Raw genomic sequence first — 22947 nt, forward strand, 5'->3', positions numbered from 1 at the left:
AACCTTCACTTCTCCAGGAAGAGCCATCCCTGACTCCTCTTCCTGCTCGGTTCACCTGATGGGAAAGCCACAACAGCTTCTCCGCTCAGGCCACTGGTTAAAATAGCAGTTGTGGCTTGATGATGTCATCAGAACCCAATCTCCAGTTTACAGCTGGTGTCTTTCACACCTGTTTGTAAGGGCAAATTAAAATGGTGGACGGGAGCAGGAGATCGTGGATACATCTCCAGGGCTATTTTAACTGCCCCCTCACCAACCCCCCCCCACAGTTTCCACAAGGTGGGCAGGGTTAAAATCGCCCCATGGTGTTTGAAATAGAAAATCTTCCATTCCCCAGCATTAACATCCCGTACCTTGTTTGAGCACAAAATTCACACCAAAAAAATCGGATATTTTAGCCAATGTTTGGGAATGTTGATGGTGACTGGATGTTGTGTTGATTACTGTGCCTCCTCTCTCTTTCACCCCCCCATCTTAGATTGATGTGCTACTGGCTGAGGTAACTGCACTGAAGACACTTGTGATTACATCTACACCATCCTCTCCCAATAGGGAGCTCCACCCTCAGCTCCAGAGCCCCTCGAAAGCTGTCTTTAAGAAGGGTCACGGTCGCAACAAGAGCATGAGCAGTGCCATCGTCACGGCAACTACACACAATACTCAATTACAGCCAATCGGCAAGGACGGCAGGGAGGTGAGTGTGAAAATAGATTCTGACGCTTCCTCAGTCTGTCTGTCTGTCTGTCTCTCCCGCTTCCCATCTGTTTCTCTTACTGTCTGCCTGCCTGATACTGTCTGTCAATTGGCCTACCTGCCTTACTGTCTGCTTGCCTGCTCCTCACCTGTCTCTGCCTACCTAACTGTCTGCCTCTCTGTCTGCCTGTCTGACCAGTAAAGCTACATGTCCCTAAGAGTGTGGTTGTGATCAGTACCTGTTCGATAAATATGCTGTTTATGTAATGGGAACTTTTGAAACAAACTTTTCTGTAATTTACTTATGTGCTGTCATCACAACCTGATTCTAAAACAGTAAATTTCTGATCTCACCCACGGGCAAATGCCAGGCAGCCCCTCCGCAATATTCACAGGCAAGAGTCAAAGAGTGAGTAAAGCAAGATTCACATCCGCACCTCTTTGCGGACAGTCACAAAGGGGTGTTGTTTTGGCAGCAATCTGTGAAAAGACACTTGGCGCTTTCGCTGTGAGGGAATAGTGTTTGGTTGACTTGGAAATGGGTGAAAAGTCAATTTAAAAGCTGAATTATTGCATCGACCTAGGTCTGGGGGTCTTTGATTTCTCTGTCAGTTCACTGGATTCAGTGGAGTGTCTTTATCCCAGGTATTTTCTGGTCAGAGTTCTTGCTGCTCTCTCACTATTACCTCCTTCACTACTCCCCCTCCATCTTGCCTCTCCCCCTCTCCATCGCCGCTGCTCTCTGCTACTTTCTTTTCACAGCATGCTGAGTTGAATTCACATTGAAGTGGTGCTGGTGCTACTATGAGTCTGTGTCTGTTGATAGTACGTGTCTCTGTGTATTGGTTAACTCCCTGTCTCTCTGGTCTAATACTCTAACTCTACTAACACTGACTTTTCATGGTGCTCCTGAAGGCAGGAGTGCCCACTCTCCTCTCTCTGCTCCTCTGCATCGTACCCGGGAGGGCGATTTATGTCACACCTGAACCGTATGAGCATCTTGCTAAGCCATCATCGAGGCAGGAGCATCAGGTACTGTTGCCACCTTGTGCTCCGATTGCCCTGTCATGTATATGTGTCTAAAATAATTATATTTGTGTGTGTGTGTGTTTATTCCTCTTAATATTAAACTTGGATAAATAGAATTTACAGGAGGGTTTGGCTGGTGCAGTGGATTAGACCCTGGCCATTCACCTCCAGCTCAAACTAATATAATAGAAATCTTCTCTCCGTTTACAAGGGGCGTATATAAAATGAGTTTGGGCTTGCTCAATCTGTTCCTCAGTAGGCGCGATTTACTGCACAGATTGCTAATTTGACACTAGGTTGGCATTCTCACTCGATGACCAACGGCAGACACTTAGAATTATCATTAGAAGAAAGAAATGGGAAGTTGGGAGAACGAGGAGGATGCAAATATGAGTCTAGAAATTAAGAGTGCGTCTGTGAGCAGCAATATTACTTACATCAGCCCATTAGTGACTTGATCACATCGCCTCTTTTCTACTGACCCATGAATGACTGGGGTGCACCCCTCCCCCACTAACCAATGAATGAGTTGGGGGAACCCCTAGAATCATAGAATCTTACAGCACAGAAGGAGGCCATTTGGCCCGTAAAGCCTGTGCAGCCTCTTTGAAAGAGCTGTCCCATTTAGTCCCACAGCCCAGCTTTTTCCTCATAATGCTGCAAATTAGTCCTCTTCAAGCACATATCCAATTGTCTTTCGAAAGTTCCTATGGAATCTGCTTCCATCACCCTTTCAGGTAGTGTGTTCCAGATCTTAACAACCCCCTGTGTGAATGCATTTCTCCTCGTTTTCCCTCTAGTTCTTTAGCCAATTATTTTAAATCTATGACTTCTGGTTACCGACCCACTTGCCAATGGAAACAGTTTCTCCCTATTTGCTCTATCAAAATTCCTCATAATTTTGAATACCTCTATTAGGTCTGCCCGTAACCTTCTCTGCTCTAAGGAGAACAATCCCAGCTTCTCCAATCTCTCCACTTAACTGAAGTCCCTCATCCCTGGTATCATCCTGGTAAATCTCCTCTGTACCCTCTGCAAGGCCTTGACATCCTTCCCACAGTGTGGTGCCCAGGATTGTACACTATACTCCAGCTGAGGCCTAACCGGTGATTTGTGAAGGTTTAGCATAACTTCCCTCTCCTCTACTAACACACGAATGATTAGGACGCACCGCTCACCCACTAACCAATAAATGAATTGGGTGAGCTCCTCCCTCACCAACACATGAAGGATACACCTTTTCCCCCATTAACCTGTTAATTATTGTGAGGCATCCAACCTCACCGATAAATATAAGATAATACTTTTGTGAAACTTGAATAAAATAAAGAAATAGAATCAAACTGAGACCAAATACTTAAACTTCTTACATGTTGTCGGATGAGGAGACAGTGAATCACTAACCATTTTGATCAGTTCTTTTTGTAAAATTGAAATCCCTGTAAATGTTTCTCAATGGGTTTTGGAGGGTGGGGGTTACAGATACCATACAGACCAGGAAGGCCATAGGTATCAGCAGTGATGTGTACTGAGTTAGCTGATCTCAGCCACAGTGGTGGTCAGAGCTCTACGATTGACCTCAGTATCCCTGGTTAGGAAGGGGAAAAATCAATGAGGGTTCCTGCTCCTGGTTACTATCCAGTGAGCCTCTTTCCTCCCATATGGGAGAGTATGCATGTCATTTGACACGGACAGCATTGTGCCTGGCTGTACTCTTACACCATAGAAGAAAGGAAGAACTTGCATTTATATAGTGCCTTTCACGACCTCTGCATCCAAAAGCGCTTTACAGCCATTGAAGTACTTTAGAAGTGTAGTCTCTGTTGTAATGTAGGAAACGCGGCAGCCAATTTGCACGCAGCAAGGTCCCATAAACTGCAATGTGATAATGACCAGATCATCTGTTTTAGGTGTTGGTCGAGGGATAAATGTTGGCCAAGGCACCGGGATAACTCCTCTGTTCTCCTTTTGAATAGTGCGGTGGGATCTTTTACATCCATTTGAGAGGGCAAACAGGGCCTCGATTTATCTCATCCTAAAGACGGCACCTCTGACAGTGCAGCACTTCCTTAATACTGCACTGAAGTGTCAGCCTAGATTTTTGTACTCAAGTCTCTGGAGTGGGTAGTTGAACCCACAAACTTCTGACTCGGACCTGAGTGTGCTACCACTGAGCCACCGCTGACATAGTGGTTGAATAGCCTATTGACATTGGCTATGCTTACATATGGCCACTTGGTGCCTGTGGAATCTTACCCCAGTGAGGGTCAGTGTCTTCAGGAGAGGAGGGAAGAATACGAGTTACATTGACAGCAAATTGGGCGCCAGATGGAGTTTCTTTTCGCCCGTACGCTCTGATTTAAAGGCTATCACACTGCTGGACCTGACACCGCTACCTTGTCATTTACAGATCGATCCAATTTTATTTGATGAGTTCCAGGCGTGGAAGGAGGCACCAACCCTGGATAAGGCTTGCCCGTTCTTAGAGAGGATTTACCAGGAGGACATCAGCCCATGCCTCTCCTTTGCCAAGCATGAGGTGAGTTTGTGTGTGCTAATGGATAGCCTGTGGAATGAGCTGTCATCACACGGAGGGTGGTGATTCCCTGGTGGTGATAACGCTCCGGAAGGTGAATATTCATCCTTCAAGTAGCTCATAGATCTCACCTCATGTCTAGGCTGGTACCTCTCGGAGGTACTCGAATTTGTTGGTGTATGAACATACAGACCTGGATTTTCTGAACTTCTTGCTGGGCGAGTGCGTGGGGAGGTGGGGAGTCGGCCCTTCTGGGAATAACTGCTGGGGGAAATATTCAAATTAAGTGATATTAATGTCCAGTTATTTTTTTTCCTTATGCCTTGAAAGCACCTTGGGATGTTGTTATTTTACATTAAAAGTGCAATGTAAATACAATTCCTGTTGATGGGTCAATGTTGCAGCAGAGGGGGAATTTAAAGTGCAGCAAAGACCGCTTTAAATTGCATTATCACTTGCATTATTTAAATTTTTAAAAGAAAGAGGGAAAAAAAATGATTTTGCCCTGAGCTGGCCATGCTACACTCTGGCAAATGCTGCATTGATTTCCTTTCCTCGTTCCCCTGCACCCCCCCTCTTCCCCACCCTCCTGAAGTGGACAACCAGCAGGGATGGAAATAACTGCTGGGAGCCCACCAGAATTAGTATCATTAACTGGAGCCCAAAGATCACTCAGGGTGAGGGCGGAATGAGACGGGCGGGTTTAAAACTGCATCAGAAAATCCAGCCGCTAAATCATACAGCGTTAGAACCAGACCCCACATGGTGGTTTGGCGCTGTCCTCTAGACAAGAAGATCCTAGGCAAAAAGCGTCCCACACCCTATCCACATGACGTTACATTGGCTTCTCCCCAGTTATTAAATACCTTTTTCAAAACAAAAAATAAGAATCAAAAACAATTACATGAAAATTAAACGAATTATCTGAACAATTATAAATTGAATGGGCAATGATCGTTGAGAGTCCTGGTGATTCACTGGGTGAATGCACTCCACACAGAGATGTTGAAGCACACAGACCTGAAGGTCCTATGTACGTTTCCCATTCTCTGCTCCATTAGCCGATCTTACAGTCAGGGCGGCAGCTGATGCGCTGCAATTGGCCTCAACGTCTCTTGGTTAGGGAAAGGGAAAATCAATCGAGATTCCTGCTCCTGATCGCTGTCCACTGAGCCCTGGTGGGACGTGCGGTCATCGGGTGAAGATAGGATCAGGCTCAGCTGTGGTGCCCCCGTGAGCACTCATTGCCGAGGCTCACACATGAGGAATGGCCCCTTGTGTGAGTTACAGAAGGGCTGATGGTGTCCGTGATACTGTAGCCCAGCAAGAGCTGGAACCTTCAGAAGAGGCGGGAAGAAAATTGAGAAAAACCTTACAACCTGGCATTTGAAATGCACGAGTTTATGGAGGGTACCTTCTAATGTAACGCTTGTCAAAGGGTTGGGACCGGGATCTGTACCTGCCAACCCCCATATGTCAGGTTTTTATACCAGGCAAGCAGTTATTGGACAGCGAGGAGTGGGGCTGAGAACTCAAACCCCTGGGGAGAGGGGATGGGCCCAGGGCTGCTTCCATTTGCTGCCTGGTGTCTGGTTCTAGAGGGGCTGTCAGCATCAGGAGATGCAGCCCCAGAGTATGAGGAACTCTAACATGAGAAGATGTGTGTGTGTGTGTGTGTGTGTGTGTGTGTGTTTTGGTAAAACATTTTAATAGTTAATTGAAAAAGTTCATAAAACTCAATCAGTGTTCAGGTAAAATGAATCCCTTTTGTTGTGAAATTTAAGGATATTCCATATTTGTTAAGATTAATATATTTTGTCTGTTTCTCTCCCATACTGTCTTTCCCTCTACCTTCTCTTTTACTGACTATTTTACGTGCTCTGTGATTGTCTGCCTCACTGTCTCTTTCTTGCTGTTTATTTCTGTACTTGCCTCTCACTCTCTCATTGTCCCTGTCTCTCTCTCTTTTGCTCTCTCTCTCCCTCTCTCTCGACCTCTCTCTCTCCCTCCCTCTCTCTCTCCACCTCTCTCTCCCTCTCTCTCTCCATCTCTCTCTCTCTCCCTCTCTCTCCACCTCTCTCTCTCTCTCCCTCTCTCTCGACCTTCTCTCTCTCTCTCTCTCCACCTCTCTCTCTCTCCACCTCTCTCTCTCTCCACCTCTCTCTCCACCTCTCTCTCTCTCCACCTCTCTCTCTCTCCACCTCTCTCTCTCTCCACCTCTCTCTCTCTCCACCTCTCTCTCTCTCCACCTCTCTCTCTCTCTCCCTCTCTCTCCACCTCTCTCTCTCTCCCTCTCTCTCGACCTTCTCCCTCTCTCTCGACCTTCTCCCTCTCTCTCGACCTTCTCCCTCTCTCTCGACCTTCTCCCTCTCTCTCGACCTTCTCCCTCTCTCTCGACCTTCTCCCTCTCTCTCGACCTTCTCCCTCTCTCTGGACCTTCTCCCTCTCTCTGGACCTTCTCCCTCTCTCTGGACCTTCTCCCTCTCTCTGGACCTTCTCCCTCTCTCTGGACCTTCTCCCTCTCTCTGGACCTTCTCCCTCTCTCTGGACCTTCTCCCTCTCTCTGGACCTTCTCCCTCTCTCTGGACCTTCTCCCTCTCTCTGGACCTTCTCCCTCTCTCTGGACCTTCTCCCTCTCTCTGGACCTTCTCCCTCTCTCTGGACCTTCTCCCTCTCTCTGGACCTTCTCCCTCTCTCTGGACCTTCTCCCTCTCTCTGGACCTTCTCCCTCTCTCTGGACCTTCTCCCTCTCTCTGGACCTTCTCCCTCTCTCTGGACCTTCTCCCTCTCTCTGGACCTTCTCCCTCTCTCTGGACCTTCTCCCTCTCTCTGGACCTTCTCCCTCTCTCTGGACCTTCTCCCTCTCTCTCGACCTTCTCCCTCTCTCTCGACCTTCTCCCTCTCTCTCGACCTTCTCCCTCTCTCTGGACCTTCTCCCTCTCTCTGGACCTTCTCCCTCTCTCTGGACCTTCTCCCTCTCTCTGGACCTTCTCCCTCTCTCTGGACCTTCTCCCTCTCTCTGGACCTTCTCCCTCTCTCTGGACCTTCTCCCTCTCTCTGGACCTTCTCTCTCTCTCTGGACCTTCTCTCTCTCTCTCTCTCTCTCTCTCTCTCTCTCGACCTTCTCTCTCTCTCTCTCTCTCGACCTTCTCCCTCTCTCTCTCTCGACCTTCTCCCTCTCTCTCTCTCGACCTTCTCCCTCTCGCTCTCTCGACCTTCTCCCTCTCTCTCTCTCGACCTTCTCCCTCTCGCTCTCTCGACCTTCTCCCTCTCGCTCTCTCGACCTTCTCCCTCTCTCTCTCTCTCGACCTTCTCCCTCTCTCTCTCTCTCGACCTTCTCCCTCTCGCTCTCTCGACCTTCTCCCTCTCGCTCTCTCGACCTTCTCCCTCTCTCTCTCTCGACCTTCTCCCTCTCTCTCTCTCTCGACCTTCTCCCTCTCTCTCTCTCTCGACCTTCTCCCTCTCTCTCTCTCTCGACCTTCTCCCTCTCTCTCTCTCTCGACCTTCTCCCTCTCGCTCTCTCGACCTTCTCCCTCTCGCTCTCTCGACCTTCTCCCTCCCTCTCTCTCTCGACCTTCTCTCTCCCTCTCTCTCGACCTTCTCCCTCTCGCTCTCTCGACCTTCTCCCTCTCTCTCTCTCGACCTTCTCCCTCTCTCTCTCTCTCGACCTTCTCTCTCCCTCTCTCTCGACCTTCTCCCTCTCGCTCTCTCGACCTTCTCCCTCTCGCTCTCTCGACCTTCTCCCTCTCTCTCTCTCGACCTTCTCCCTCTCTCTCTCTCTCGACCTTCTCCCTCTCCCTCTCTCTCGACCTTCTCCCTCTCGCTCTCTCGACCTTCTCCCTCTCTCTCTCTCGACCTTCTCCCTCCCTCTCTCTCTCGACCTTCTCTCTCCCTCTCTCTCGACCTTCTCCCTCTCGCTCTCTCGACCTTCTCCCTCCCTCTCTCTCTCGACCTTCTCTCTCCCTCTCTCTCGACCTTCTCCCTCTCGCTCTCTCGACCTTCTCCCTCTCTCTCTCTCTCGACCTTCTCCCTCTCGCTCTCTCGACCTTCTCCCTCTCGCTCTCTCGACCTTCTCCCTCTCTCTCTCTCTCGACCTTCTCCCTCTCGCTCTCTCGACCTTCTCCCTCTCTCTCTCTCGACCTTCTCTCTCTCTCTCTCTCTCTCTCTCGACCTTCTCCCTCTCGCTCTCTCGACCTTCTCCCTCTCGCTCTCTCGACCTTCTCTCTCTCTCTCTCTCTCGACCTTCTCCCTCTCGCTCTCTCGACCTTCTCCCTCCCTCTCTCTCGACCTTCTCCCTCTCGCTCTCTCGACCTTCTCCCTCTCGCTCTCTCGACCTTCTCCCTCTCGCTCTCTCGACCTTCTCCCTCTCGCTCTCTCGACCTTCTCCCTCTCTCTCTCTCGACCTTCTCCCTCTCGCTCTCTCGACCTTCTCCCTCCCTCTCTCTCGACCTTCTCCCTCCCTCTCTCTCGACCTTCTCCCTCCCTCTCTCTCGACCTTCTCCCTCTCTCTCTCTCGACCTTCTCCCTCTCTCTCTCTCGACCTTCTCCCTCTCGCTCTCTCGACCTTCTCCCTCTCTCTCTCTCGACCTTCTCCCTCCCTCTCTCTCTCGACCTTCTCTCTCCCTCTCGCTCTCTCGACCTTCTCCCTCTCGCTCTCTCGACCTTCTCCCTCTCTCTCTCTCGACCTTCTCCCTCTCGCTCTCTCGACCTTCTCCCTCTCTCTCTCTCGACCTTCTCCCTCTCTCTCTCTCGACCTTCTCCCTCTCTCTCTCTCTCGACCTTCTCCCTCTCTCTCTCTCTCGACCTTCTCCCTCTCTCTCTCTCTCGACCTTCTCCCTCTCTCTCTCTCTCGACCTTCTCCCTCCCTCTCTCTCGACCTTCTCCCTCTCTCTCTCTCTCGACCTTCTCCCTCTCTCTCTCTCGACCTTCTCCCTCTCTCTCTCTCGACCTTCTCCCTCTCTCTCTCTCGACCTTCTCCCTCTCTCTCTCTCGACCTTCTCCCTCTCTCTCTCTCGACCTTCTCCCTCTCTCTCTCTCGACCTTCTCCCTCTCTCTCTCTCGACCTTCTCCCTCTCTCTCTCTCGACCTTCTCCCTCCCTCTCTCTCGACCTTCTCCCTCCCTCTCTCTCGACCTTCTCCCTCCCTCTCTCTCGACCTTCTCCCTCCCTCTCTCTCGACCTTCTCCCTCCCTCTCTCTCGACCTTCTCCCTCCCTCTCTCTCGACCTTCTCCCTCTCTCTCTCTCGACCTTCTCCCTCCCTCTCTCTCGACCTTCTCCCTCCCTCTCTCTCGACCTTCTCCCTCCCTCTCTCTCGACCTTCTCCCTCCCTCTCTCTCGACCTTCTCCCTCCCTCTCTCTCGACCTTCTCCCTCCCTCTCTCTCGACCTTCTCCCTCCCTCTCTCTCGACCTTCTCCCTCCCTCTCTCTCTCGACCTTCTCCCTCCCTCTCTCTCTCGACCTTCTCCCTCCCTCTCTCTCTCGACCTTCTCCCTCCCTCTCTCTCTCGACCTTCTCTCTCCCTCTCTCTCTCGACCTTCTCTCTCCCTCTCTCTCTCGACCTTCTCTCTCCCTCTCTCTCTCGACCTTCTCTCTCCCTCTCTCTCTCGACCTTCTCTCTCCCTCTCTCTCTCGACCTTCTCTCTCCCTCTCTCTCTCGACCTTCTCTCTCCCTCTCTCTCTCGACCTTCTCATCTCTCTCTCTCTCTCCCTCTCTCTCTCGACCTTCTCTCTCTGTCTCCCTCTCTCTCTCTCACTCCCCTCTCCCAGCTGACAGAAGCAGTCCAGGCTGCCGTAGAGAGCAACACCTTGAGTATTGAGCCAGCAGCTGCCCAAGCGTTACCAGCAGTCAAGGCCTCAGCCATAGAGTGTGGAGGACCAAAGTAAGAGTATGCTCTTTATAGCCTTTGATCTGTTAGCTGTTAATTGGTCTGATTCTCCCCTTGATTTAATGTTCTTTCTCTCTTCTAGTGGGTGGCGGGCTGAAGTAGTGACGTAAGTGTTTACATAGACAAATCAACCTGTCTAATCCTGACTCTAATGCACTCTAACTCCTGTTTGCAACCAGCCTTTACTCACAGTATTAACATTGCTTCTGCAGTCTCACGGTGCCTCGCAAGTCATATAATTATAAGAACCTAGGTGCTGCAGTGTGTCACTCGCTGCTCTTTTGCCTCTGGGATCTGGGTTTGAATCTAGGCCACATTGGTGAGATAAACACCTTCTTTGCCTGCTGGCTGTAAAGGTCCAAGGTGAAATTAGTGGGACACTCTCAATTCAACTCCTAGTGGCCTTTGGCCTCCAGCACTAAACTGGCACTAAATTGGTGATCTCGACTCAGAGCTGCAGGATGGTTGATGTGGAAAATGTCACATTGACACTGCAGAGGGTGGTGCTCTTCTCTGGTTGGGGCTGAGGCATATCGTTGGAGCAGAGTAGCGCATAAGTATTCAAACTTGTTCCCCGGACCGAGAATCACAGAGATCCGTGAGGACATCCAGTTTTTGTCCGTCTGTCATAAGATTTCTGTATTTGTCGGTATTTGTTGACTTGCTAGCATGAAACCTCTGATGCTGTATACTAATAAAAAAATATTTTCTGCACGGATAGCACTGTTCTCTTTTGGGTAAGTAATACTGAAATTCAGAAGTTTGGACAGGAGTCCATGGAAGTACATCAGTATTTGCAGAGGATCCCTATAATTGTGTCAATATTTGCAGAGGGTCCCTTGTGAGAGTGTCAGTATTTATAAAGGATCCCTGTAAACGTATAGAGATGATGATCGAATACTCTACAGGTTACTGGGACAAGGGGGGAGGGTATGTTGATGTGGACGGGGAGGTAGTCTATGGAAGTTAGCCAGCCAGTGTTTGACTGATGGAGTTTTATAGAATCATAGAATCATAGAATCATAGAAGTTACAACATGGAAACAGGCCCTCACCACCCTTTGAATGAAAAAATTGCCCCTCTGGACTCTTTTGTATCTCTCCCCTCTCACCTTAAATCTATGCCCCCTCGTTATAGACTCCCCTACCTTTGGGAAAAGATTTTGACTATTGACCTTATCTATGCCCCTCATTATTTGCTTGATTACCTTAAGGGATCAGGGAATGTTTACACAGCATGTCCCTTCAGGAAATGAAATGGGTGGGGTAGAGTCTGTAGACGTTGTGTTCAGTGGGTCGAGTGGCCTTTTCTTAGTTCATGCTTTCCTATATCTTAATTCGGTTCTGCAGACGTCCTGTAGAGGGTGATAGACACTAGCTGATTGGTGTGTAGTGTGTTCACAAAAGTGGTTAAATGTACATTTTCTAAATAGAGGGGACAAAAACAACCAGTGACCTTATATTTTACCTAATCTGGGATAATATTTAATATTACTACTTCTATCCCTAACAGTTGTAGAATTTATGGAAATCCGAACATTATTTCCTATCAAGCAAGACACCAACCAACGTATCCACAAACAGGGAAGATTAAAGTTTAGAGGAAAGGGAATCAAGTTGCTATAGACTGCCTCCTGGTGCAGTGAATGGAGGCTCTGTTTGTATAGACTGTCCCCTAGTGCAGTTGGTATACAGAGCCCTTGCACTGTGAAAATAGATTTGGATGGTATGCAAGTAGCACAGTGAATGTCTACTTGATTGGTATACTCTACCCAGTACAATGAACATAGGCTTTGTTGATAATACATTATCTCAAGTACAATGAATGTAGACTTGTTTGGTATACGTTACCTCCAATACAATGAATGTAGACTTGGTTGTAATACACTACCCCAAAAAAATGAATGTGGACTCAGGTAAAGCAATGAATAAAATTGATGAACTCTTGATTCTGCTGTAAATAAGGGAACAAGGGTTTGGTGCTCTGGCAGGAGGGAAATGCCAATGGCCTGGGTGGGTTCTGTACACAGCTAAATGATGGAATGGGGTGTGTCCTTTCCTCATTCCTAAGCTCTTACATTCAGAATTCGGAAAAGCAGAAATCCTGACCTCAATCTGGATTGAAACAGGTTTAATAAGCTGTTCCCATTGGATAGCATATAGGGAGATAGTGAGGAGTAAATGTGTTGTTGTGCAGGATCAGTGAGCTCACTGTCTATTGTCACTTGCTGAATGCATGTTATATACACATTTTTACTGAATTAAAGAAGGGTTATAAGCATCAACCAGTGCCCCTTATTATTAAATTAACCCCACCTACACACCACCTCATTATATGTCTCAATTCCTTCTCTTTCCAGAATCACATCTAATTGCCGTAAGCACATTTTTACTGTTCATGTTAGTGTCCTTCCCTAGTAACATATTGGACAACTCTGTTCACCTTTTGGGTTGATTGGTTCCATACAACTTCCCTCCTTACTGCTCACTTCTTAATTTTAAACTAATTTCCCCTGGAATCAAGACTTCCTGTGATCGTGATTTTCAGTAAATTTGCAATCCCATTCCTTTAAAACTGCTTAATGATTTTGCTAGAAATAGCCCAGAAGAAACCTCCTTCCTCGTATTTGAACCTTTCACAAGAGTGAACAATCCTTTGTGGCCTTGAGTTGTGTCAGGCTTGGCTCGGTGGTAGCACTGAGTCAGAAGGTTGTGGGTTCAAGCCACACCCCAGAGATTTAAGTACATAATCTAGGCTGACACTTCAGTGCAGTATGGAGGGAGGTGCCATCTTTTGGATGAGACGTTAAAGCAAGGCCCCATTTGTCCTCTCAGGTGGATGTAAAAAATCCCATGACACTATTTGAAAAAGAGCAGGGGTGTTCTCATAGTACTTTGGCCAACATTTATTCCTCAACCAACACCACCAAAATCAGATTAACTGCTCATTTATCTCATTGCTGTTTGTGAGACCTTGCTGTGCGCAAATTGGCTGCAGCATTCCCCTACGTTACAACAGCGACTACAATTCAAAAGCACTTCATTGGCTCTGAAGTGCTTTGGGATATTCTGAGGTTACAAAAGGCATTTATATAAATGCAAGTTCTTTCTTTCTTCATAAATGTGAAACCTTCAATTACATCACCTTGATGTTTCTACTTTTCCAAAGAACCTCCAGGAGCCTGTGTTGAATTCTTAGTTTTTAAAATCATTGTTGCTGCTTAATATTGATGCTGTGGTTATGGTGAAACCACTCATGAGCAGGAAAGCAGGTCTCAGATTGGGGCCTGCACCTTCCTGTCCCCGCTGGTGTACAGACAGACAAGTGTAGCTGGCAAAGCCCGCAGCAACAGGTGTGCACTGAATAGAGTACGTGACGCTGTGAGGAATGCTATCTCTGAATGCGCTCGCCAGCAGTAATCCAAACTGCTCTATGGCTGGGGGAAAGTTGTCACCAACCTTCAGGTCAGTCTTCAGTATAATATACCCGAGTGTTGTAATATGCTTCCTCCTGCCTGCTCCCTCATTTTGTTGAAACCAAGACTCCTTTGCTGTCTCCTGTTCTAACTCATCCTTTCACGGGACCTAAAAACTGTGGAATGCCTTGTCTCCCTTCCTCCCACGACCTATAAGCTTTTAAAACCTAAGCTTAGCATCATCATCAGGCTCGAGATACTGAATGGCCTACTCTTAACCACATTTCCTGATTTACCCTCCAATTCCCTTCAACCTGTCTTTCCTCCTACTCTCTTCAACCTTGGTGGCATCCTGTATTATGGCCCTTTGCCTCAATTTTAAAAACTGCTATTTTGTGATAACACACTGCAAGCTAAATTCTAGTAACTTTCAGTATATTATCACAGGTTTTCTCTTTCAGCAAAGATATCCCACAGACTGTCTTTTTGTGGTTAATATCTGCCTGGAAAAACAGAACACACTGCTTCATACCCCCCAACTGTCCCATTTAAACCAATAGGTCCATGATAGTAAAATCACACCGCTTAGAAAAGCAGTAGCAGTGCACTAAACTCGCTTGGTGGCAAGACCAGACCGTTTACTGGTTCCACGGTCACTCCAACAGCAACTGTCACCCCAAAGCCCGGCCTGAATTCTACCCTTTCATCATATTGCAGATTGAGGGGTATGGCACTCATTAAACCCACAGTATGTATCACAGAGACTAATGGATGTGGGAGAGATTACAGGAGAGGAATCCCAACTTGGGCATCAGATGGTAACAATCAGCAGAAGGTTTGCTCTCAGGATATTGATCATCCGTATTCCTCCGAGAGATTACTTCCTTGTGGTTATAGGGATGTGGCGGAGGAGAGTGGAGGAGCCTCCACCGCTACTGGGACTGGGGTGGGGGAGCTGCATCTGCTGGTGATGGGAATGGGGGGGGGGGAGTAGCTCTAAAGATTTGGCGTCTATGTAAACAACTCTTGAGAGACTGTCTGCAGCCGGTCTTGGGCTTTATTCAAAATGTCAGCCTCCTTCTCTGAGCACATGGGACAATGTTCTTGTTCCTAATGCCATATGTGTGCCAGTTTCTGGGGTGTTGGGGATGGGAATTAGCAGCAGATCTCCATCTCTTTTGTGCGTGATGTGCATTTCTTGGGACCAAACAAACGGGGGTGTGAAGCTCCTGTCAAAAGCAGGCGGGAGCATTGAAATCCCATCCAAATGACTTGGGAGTGAAGTAATTATGCCTATCGTCATTTTCTGGGGATTCTGCCCATGTAAACTAGATGCCGGACATTGCCGAGCTGCGTCTTCAGATCAGATGTTCAAAAGGACAGCAATAAACTATCAGGTGGGGTGGGGGGGGGATCCACCTTTCCAAATCTTCAGTGCAGCAGAGCTGTACTGTGTGTGGGGAGGGATTCTGTTGCTCTTTCTGACTGCTGTTACAGGCACAAAATTGGGTTCCCGCTTTACGCCGTTGCAGGCTGTTAAGACCTACAGCAGTGCACAGCATCCCACCCCCTATTTGGAACGAGCATTGAATCTAAGCCAGACAGGTCATTTAAACTAGCTGAACTTGGAAAAACATCAGGATCAGTAAAGTCAAGTCAGATGCTCGCAAAATGTGGACATCTGACTTATGCTGGGGCGAGGTGGGGGAAGGAAATTGGCTTTGTGATATTTTATCATAAGAACATTAGAATTGCTAGATGAGAAAAGACCAAGGTCCGTCTAGTTTACCTTCTTACCATCCTGATAATCGCATTATACAATGATAATGGAGTTGTTCACTAATCATAGCAATCAATCTCTAACAATTAGTCTACAACAGACCCAAAAATGACACCCGGGGTGGAGAGCTTTGGGAACCTAAGGTCCAAAGTCACCTTTTTCCTCCCACATGTGTTACACTTACCACATGTCCAGTTTCAAATTACTTGCATACTGTATCCCAAAATGTTATTTTCTGAAAGAAAATGATCAATCCCACCTTTGGTTCCAAACGTTGGCTCTGTGAGGGAGCAGTGAACCAGGGCTCTGTTGTAATTGTGGGACTGGCTCCTCAACTAATTTTCCTCCAGCCCTCCCCAGATCCGCTCAAAATTGGGCAGAATGCGAGAGGAAAATCTGCTGCCCCACCGTTTAGGCGTGTAACCACTCGAGGGAGATAACAGAGGACAGCTGGGGCCAAGTGGAACTTTATACCAGCACGAGTCAGCACCTTCAGAAGAGAATAACATTGGCAAAAATCTCTGTAGTGCTGGGGGGATTAGCTGCCGGGCCTCTACATATCTGACAGGGCTGGAGATTGCTGGAATATTTTCCGTGATTGTATAAATTCTTATAATTCCTGCAGATCAAGTAGGAAGTGCTGTACCCCAGGGACGGGTAGGAAGATAAAAGACGGATACTGCAGGAATAGAGGCCTTATGTAAATTTACCCCTCTCATTCCATCATTATCTGGGGGATAAAAAGTGTTTCCAAATTCCTTTTTTTTTTATTGTTCGGGGAGAAAGAAGAACCAGGAGAGCTGTGCATTGATTCTGTTAGGGTGATGTTGCATGCAAGTGATGCAATAAAGTAATTTATATCATTGCATTGTGTTTTCAAACAGGTTAAAGACAAAGATTTGCCAAACACTTTTTTCCAAAAAGATAACTTTCCTTTAGAAATGTCTTCTCCTCCACTTCTTTCTTTGCAACATGACTTTCCCAATCCCCAAACATGCACAAAGCAGCAAGTTTAAAAAAAATTATTCTCTGGATGTGGATCATGCTGGCAGGACCGCTTTTGTTGCCCGTCCCCAGTTGACCTGAGGAGGTGTTTTTTTTTAAATTGAGTGGCAGAGGACAATAAGAGTTAACCACATAATGTGGGACTGAAGTCACACATATAGGGGTGCCAGGTTCCTTTCTTTTATCTGAAGGATGTTAGGGAACCAGTTGGGTTTTAACTACAATCATGGTCATATTTTTTTCTGGGGCCAGCCCACAAGTTACGAGATTTTTTGGATTCAAATTCAAAGGTGGAATTTGAACTCGTGACCCCAGGGCTGACAAGTTTACTACGATAACAACTACACTACCATCCCTTTAGGGATATAAATCAAAATTCCCGGAGCCCAGTCCTCTCCTCACAACCCATTCCTGATAGTTGGCCAGTTACCATCACAGGGACTGGCAGGCCTACCAACTTGCGTGAGTGATCACAATGTGCCATCTGAGAATTCCGATCGATAGCCCCCCGTAGATTTAAGAGGGCTTTCACTACTCCTCTGAATGCTGAGATTGCCCTGCTTCCTGCAGTCTGTTACTTTGTCTTGCTCTCCAACCAGAGAAAACTCTCACAAATCGCACAACCAGGCAGGCTGTGAAAAATAAAAGAGAAATAAAAGAAAAGAAGGAAAAAGGAACAGAAAAACCAGGAAAGGAGGCAGAGAGGGAGAGAAAGATGGAGGCAAGAAAAATGTGTTAATATCATTTGGTCAACCCCATGACCCATGTGACGGACACAGTCAGTCATTTTTAACCATGTTTATTTTTGTTTGGGGTTGAAGCAATAACCAAGGTATGATCCACAACTAAGAATCTCACAGCTGGAATTTGTCCAGGGTTGATAGGATAACCAAATGTCAGACTCTGCTCCTATCGTGGAGGAATATATGTCACCTCTCCCAAATTTTTCAGTCAAGACACAGCAGGATTTGTGGAGGCCTGTTGGCCAGGGAATGGAGGCAAAGGATTACTTATACTTTTTACAGCCCGTTTTACACCGTGCCCGTTTGACTTCAATGGAAAAGAAAGTTGGGCATGATTTCAGCTCCAATAAGTTAAACCATCTTCACAACAAAATAGTGTTGAACAAGTGTTTTGAATCTATCTCGCTATCCGTGACTGCTGAAATAAATTTGCACACAATTACGTAAGCTCATAATGTCTTCCTATGCTCTTGGCTACGGGGAGGTACTGAGCTAATTGGTTTCCTCAAATGTGGAAAAGGCAAATCATTGGAGAAATAAGTAGCTGGGCAACTCTTAGTCACCTCATGGTGAGAAGCTAGGAACTGTGGATGAGCAGAGGTTTAGGGGTCCAAGTACAGAAATCACTATAAGTTAGTGGACAGTTACAAAAAATAATTTAAAAGGCTAATGGAATGTTGGCTTTTATCTCGAGAGCTGGAATACAAGGGGATGGAAGTTATATTACAGCTGTACAGAGCTCTGGTTAGACCCCATCTGGAGTACTGAATTCAGTTCTGGGCACCACACCTCAGGAAGGCTATATTAGCCTTGGAAGGGGTGCAGCACAGCTTCACCAGAATGATACCGGGGCTAAAAGGGTTAAAATATAAGGACAGGTTGCATAGACTCTGCTTGTATTCCCTTGAATATAGAAGACTAAAGGGTGATCTAATTGAGGAGTTTAAGATGATTAAAGGATTTGATAAGGTAGATAAAGAGAAACTATTTCCTCTGGTGGGAGAGTCCAAAACAATGGGGCACTACCATAAAATTAGAGTTCGGCTGTTCAGGGGTGATGTCAGAAAACACCTATTCACACAAATGGTAGTGGAAATCTGGAACACTCTCCTCCAAAAAGCTGTTGAGGCCAGGTCAATTGAAAATTTCAAAACTGAGATTGATAGAATTTTGTTAGGCAAAAGTATTCAGGGTTACGGAACCAAGGTGGGTAAATGGAGTTAAGATACAGATCAGCCATGATCTAATTGAATGGCGGAACAGGCTCGAGGAGCTTAATGGCCTGTGTTCCTAAAAGGCCAGCATCAGAGAAATATTGACAGTGAGCAGGGATCCAAGTGACTTCCTGCCCTGCAGGCTGGTGAAAGTACATGGTAGGGGGAGAAAATAGTGGAGTAACTTTAATTTAAGAAGTGTTTCTTGCTAGTCATGAGGGGAACGGAAAGGAGTGCAGCCATTTTGGGGCCAGGTTTGAGGTCATGAGGTGAGCTATGCTATAGGAAACATAGGTTGCCTTTCTTGGAGGTGCCAGATCATCATCCCAGGGAGGGCGTGTTGAGATAGATGGTAATATCATTAACTATTATTCCTGTACTCAAATCCTATCCAACCTTGAACAGGCCTAGGTTAGACTCTGGGGTGGACCCTCACCTGCTTAAACGATGCACACATTACTGCTGGCAAATATATTACCCTGACAGGAAGTTAACTGGGACCAGTCCTGTGTGACTCTCAAGTGTTGTTCCCTCCTCACAGGAAATGTGCGCTAAGTGGCCTGTCCAGAACCTGTAAACATCGCATCAAGCTGGGAGACTCAGGAAACTATTTCTACATTTCACCATCCTGCAGGTCCAGGGTATGTACAAGATAAACAACATTTCAAAGAGGGTGTCTGCCATTCTGATCTCCGCAGTGTATGAGTTTGAGTGTATATGTGGGTGTGTGAATGGATGTATGTATGTGTGAGTGCATGAGCACGAGTGTGTGCATATATCAGTGTGTGAATGTGAGTTTGCATACAATGTGTGTCTCTTCCTATGTATACATCACACCCCTGCCCCACTGCTACACTCTAATTTCTCTTCCATCTCTTCCGAACTCTCATCAGAATAATTTCCTTCATGAAGTTCACCACCTGCTGCTTTAACCTCCTTCCAAGCCCCTCGCTAATCATCCAACTTCCTGTCAGCCTCATGTTTACTGACATTGTAAATCTTTCCTAAATTTCAGGCATTGTTCCTGTTCCTTTCAAAACCACTGTTATCACCGCCTTTGTAAAAAGCTCACTCTCACCTGTCTCTCTTCTCAAACTAACATTGTATCTCTACTCTGCCCTTTCTCTGAAACCCTCCACTGCAGTTTCTGCTCCACTTACAGGAATGCGACTGCCCTGGTCAAAGTCAGAAATAGCATCCGGTGTGACTGTAACCACAGCGTTCTATCCCTTCTCATTCTCTTCAGCCTCTCTGCTGTCTTCTCAACTGTTATGATGTGGAGATGCCGGTGATGGATCTTGAAACATTTGCCTGAGGAAGGAGAAAATCTCCGAAAGCTTGTGAATTTAAAATAAAATTGCTGGACTATAACTTGGTGTTGTAAAATTGTTTACAATTCTCAACTGTTGACCACTATATACTTCACTGCTGTTCTGCTGTGATTCACATCTGTGACATCACACTCTCATGGTTCCACACCTTCCTGCCCTTCCATCTCCCCAAGTGTTTTCTCCTTCTGCACCCAAACAGTGTCTTAGTGCTCTATCCTTGGTTCCTTCCTATTCCTCATTTCTACCTCTTGGTAACCTCATCTAGAAATGTAGTGCTGGCTGTATCATACGACTACCAGGATGGTAGAAGACGAACTAGATGGACCTTGGTCTTTTTTCATCGAGCAGTTTCTATGCTGTCACATGATTACGCCCATCTGCCATTGCCATTGACTTCAGGGCTGCTACTGTACCATTTGACAGTCTGACATCAGGTTTCTGGTTCAGACAAAATTTCCTACAGTTGAGCACATACAACACTGAGGCCATCTTGTCTGGCTGTCACCAACTCCCATGTGTTCTTCATCCAATTTCATGAATCCTCCTGGTTGTGCACTCGGTGAACACAGTGGATGTGCAACCTTGGTGTTCTGCTCAATGCTAAGCTGAGCTTTAAGCCCCATATCTAGTCCTTTACCAATCCTACCACCTTGTACCTCCAGAACATTGCTCACTTACACCACATCTCTTCCTGCCACTGTCAAAATCCATATCCAGACCATCATTGCTTCAAGGATTGATTTCTCAAGAGCTTTTCTTGTGTCTACCTTCACAAATTTTAGCTAATCCAGAACTCTGCTGAAGCACAAGTCCTCTTCCACAGACCTATCACTCCCTGACCCCTTTGTTCACCAAGCACCACTGGCTCCCTGTGCCCCAGAAGATCAATTTCAGTGCCCGCTTCCTCATGTTCAAATCCCTTTGTGACCTTACCCATTCTTTTTTTGGATAATCTTCTCCAGCTGTACATCACATTCCGCATTCTCCGTTCCTCTGTCTCCAGATTGTTGCTTATCCCTTGCACTCTCTTTGAGGTTGATCTTTCAATTGTTATGCCTCTGCTCTCTGGAATTCTCTCCCCATACCCTTTTTTGCCTTTCCTCTAAATGCTCCCTAAAAACTAATCTCTTCAACTATGCCTTTAATTTCCTTTCTAAATTCCTTTACTTCAAGCTCAGTACCCATCTCTTCCCTCTGAGATATTCACCTATTTGAGCGGCACTATAAAAATGCACACTGTTGCGACTGTTTTTCTTCTGTGCATACAATGTACATGTACATGTCTCTCCTCTGCACATTGTGCATTTCTCTTAGATACAAACAGTGCACAGTTCATTATGACATGCGTAGCCGTGTTGGTGATCCTGTATTGTGTACTGTGACGTTTTTTTTCTTGTAGTGCCTTATCTTTATTCTGTGTGGCAGCCAATGGTGACAAGAATATCTCACGATGGCTGCGTAGGATCCTGCTACTGCTGTGTGATATGACTTAAGCCCAAATGTATCATTGAGATTGATGAGTATCACAGCAATGAAAACAATAAATTTGTACGGGTCCTGAAATTCCACACGGTTTCTACTGGTCTCCTGCTGTAACTCCAGCAGGAAAGTCGGCAGAATCCCCATGGAATTTCAGGGCAGGACGTTTAACGTTTGAACAGCTAAAGAATCTTTGTCTATGGATGGGCTTTGCTACAGATTTCTTTTTGGCCTGCTTGTAACGGTGTTATCATCTCTTTCTCAGATTACCGCTGTTTGCAACTTCTTCACATATATTCGTTATATCCAGCAGGGTCTGGTCCGACAAGATGGTAAGATTAAAAGGAGTCTTTTTTTTAAATTGAGAACCAAAGATGAAGGGTCAACATAGTGGCCTTTTCAACACCTCAGGGGTTGTAAAGAATAAAATAAAAGACAGGGTAAATTGGCAAGTAGTAATAAAGTGACACCAAGTTTGAGGGAGATATGGGGTCCCAATTTTGCATTCCCTAGAGCAGGGTACCATAACACCATAAGAGATAGGAGCAGGAGTAGGCCATTCAGCCCCTCGAGCCTGCTCTGCCATTTAATGAGATCATGGCTGATCTGGTTTTTTAACCTCAGCTCCACTTTCCCGCCCTTTCCCCATATCCTTTGACTCCCTTGCTGATCAAAAATTTGTCTAACTCAGCCTTGAATGTATTCAATGACTCAGCCTCCACAGATTTTTGGGGTAAAGAATTCCAAAGATTCACGACCCTATGGGAGAAGAAATTCCTCCTAATTTCTGTCTTAAACGGGCGACCCCTTATTCTGAGACTATGCCCCCTAGTTTTAGATTCCCCCATGAGGGGTAACATCCTCTCAGCATCTACCCCATCGAGTCCCCTCAGAATCGTGTATGTTTCAATAAAATCTCCTCTCATTCTTCTAAACTCCAATGAGTATAGACCCAACCTGTTCAATCTTTCCTCATAAGACAACCCTTCCATACCCGGAATCAAAATGCAATGCATCTTGAGTTCAACACAGTGAGGCTGCAGAAAGAAGGAAGAAAGTGCAGAATGGGTAATTTGCAATTTGGGAGGGACAAGAGAGGAGAAGTTCAGAGAAGGAATGAACACAGTGGTATCGATTAAAGAGAGAGATGAGAAAGATTTAATAGAGAGAATCGAGACGTCGGAGGGTCGATGTGAGAAGAATCATATATAAAGCAACAAGCTTTTTCTCGTACCTGTTCAGGAATGTGAAAGAGATAATAGCAGAGAACCCCTTTTTCCCAGCCCCCCCTCTGCCGCCCCCCCCCCCCCCCCCACCACCAGATATAGGGGCGAAATACAAGTCTGAGACAGCCTTGGGCTTCATAGAGAGTTATGAGTTGAGAGGAATAGGAATGTTTGCCATGAAGGAAGAAACATATCTACTCCGAGAGAACTTTAAAAGTTCCATTTAAGGTCAGAGGAGACTTTCTGTGCCGTAGGTGTATGAAAATCACAACGGGAACAGTAGTGTAGTGGTTATGTTAAAGCAGAGGCCTGGACTAATAATCCTGGGAATGTGAGTTTAAATCCTACCATCCCTTGCATCCTGTAATACTTCCTCCTAGTGGTGTTCAACATGGAGGAATTCTGATTCATCAGATGAGGGAGGGCGGTAGGTGATAATCAACAGCAGGATTCCTTGCCCATGTTTGGGGGTCCTGAGTCAATGATGAGAACTCCCAGGGCCACTCTTTCCACCCCACCCCACCTCTTCCCCCCCCCCCCCCCCGCCCCCCCCCCCCCCCAAACCTGACTGTATACTTACTTGTGCTCAGTACATACCCAGGGATGGGGAT

General features: G+C 46.7%; 1 protein-coding gene across 4 annotated transcripts in view; it reads left to right on the plus strand.

Moving 5' to 3' along the window:
- The window catches only part of LOC137327893 (guanine nucleotide exchange factor for Rab-3A-like), a 110979-nt gene that overhangs the window by 81816 nt on the left and 6216 nt on the right, over positions 1-22947 (plus strand). For 3 of the 4 annotated variants that reach the window (XM_067993797.1, XM_067993793.1, XM_067993796.1), the window contains 6 exons: positions 479-694; positions 4133-4261; positions 10025-10137; positions 10226-10249; positions 18842-18941; positions 21376-21442. In XM_067993797.1, coding sequence (XP_067849898.1) covers positions 479-694; positions 4133-4261; positions 10025-10137; positions 10226-10249; positions 18842-18941; positions 21376-21442 — 649 coding nt within the window. The remainder of the gene's footprint in view (positions 1-478; positions 695-4132; positions 4262-10024; positions 10138-10225; positions 10250-18841; positions 18942-21375; positions 21443-22947) is intronic. The other variant, XM_067993794.1, reaches the window with a different exon arrangement.

Source organism: Heptranchias perlo, chromosome 12, assembly GCF_035084215.1.
Source record: "Heptranchias perlo isolate sHepPer1 chromosome 12, sHepPer1.hap1, whole genome shotgun sequence".
NCBI lineage: Eukaryota > Metazoa > Chordata > Chondrichthyes > Hexanchiformes > Hexanchidae > Heptranchias > Heptranchias perlo.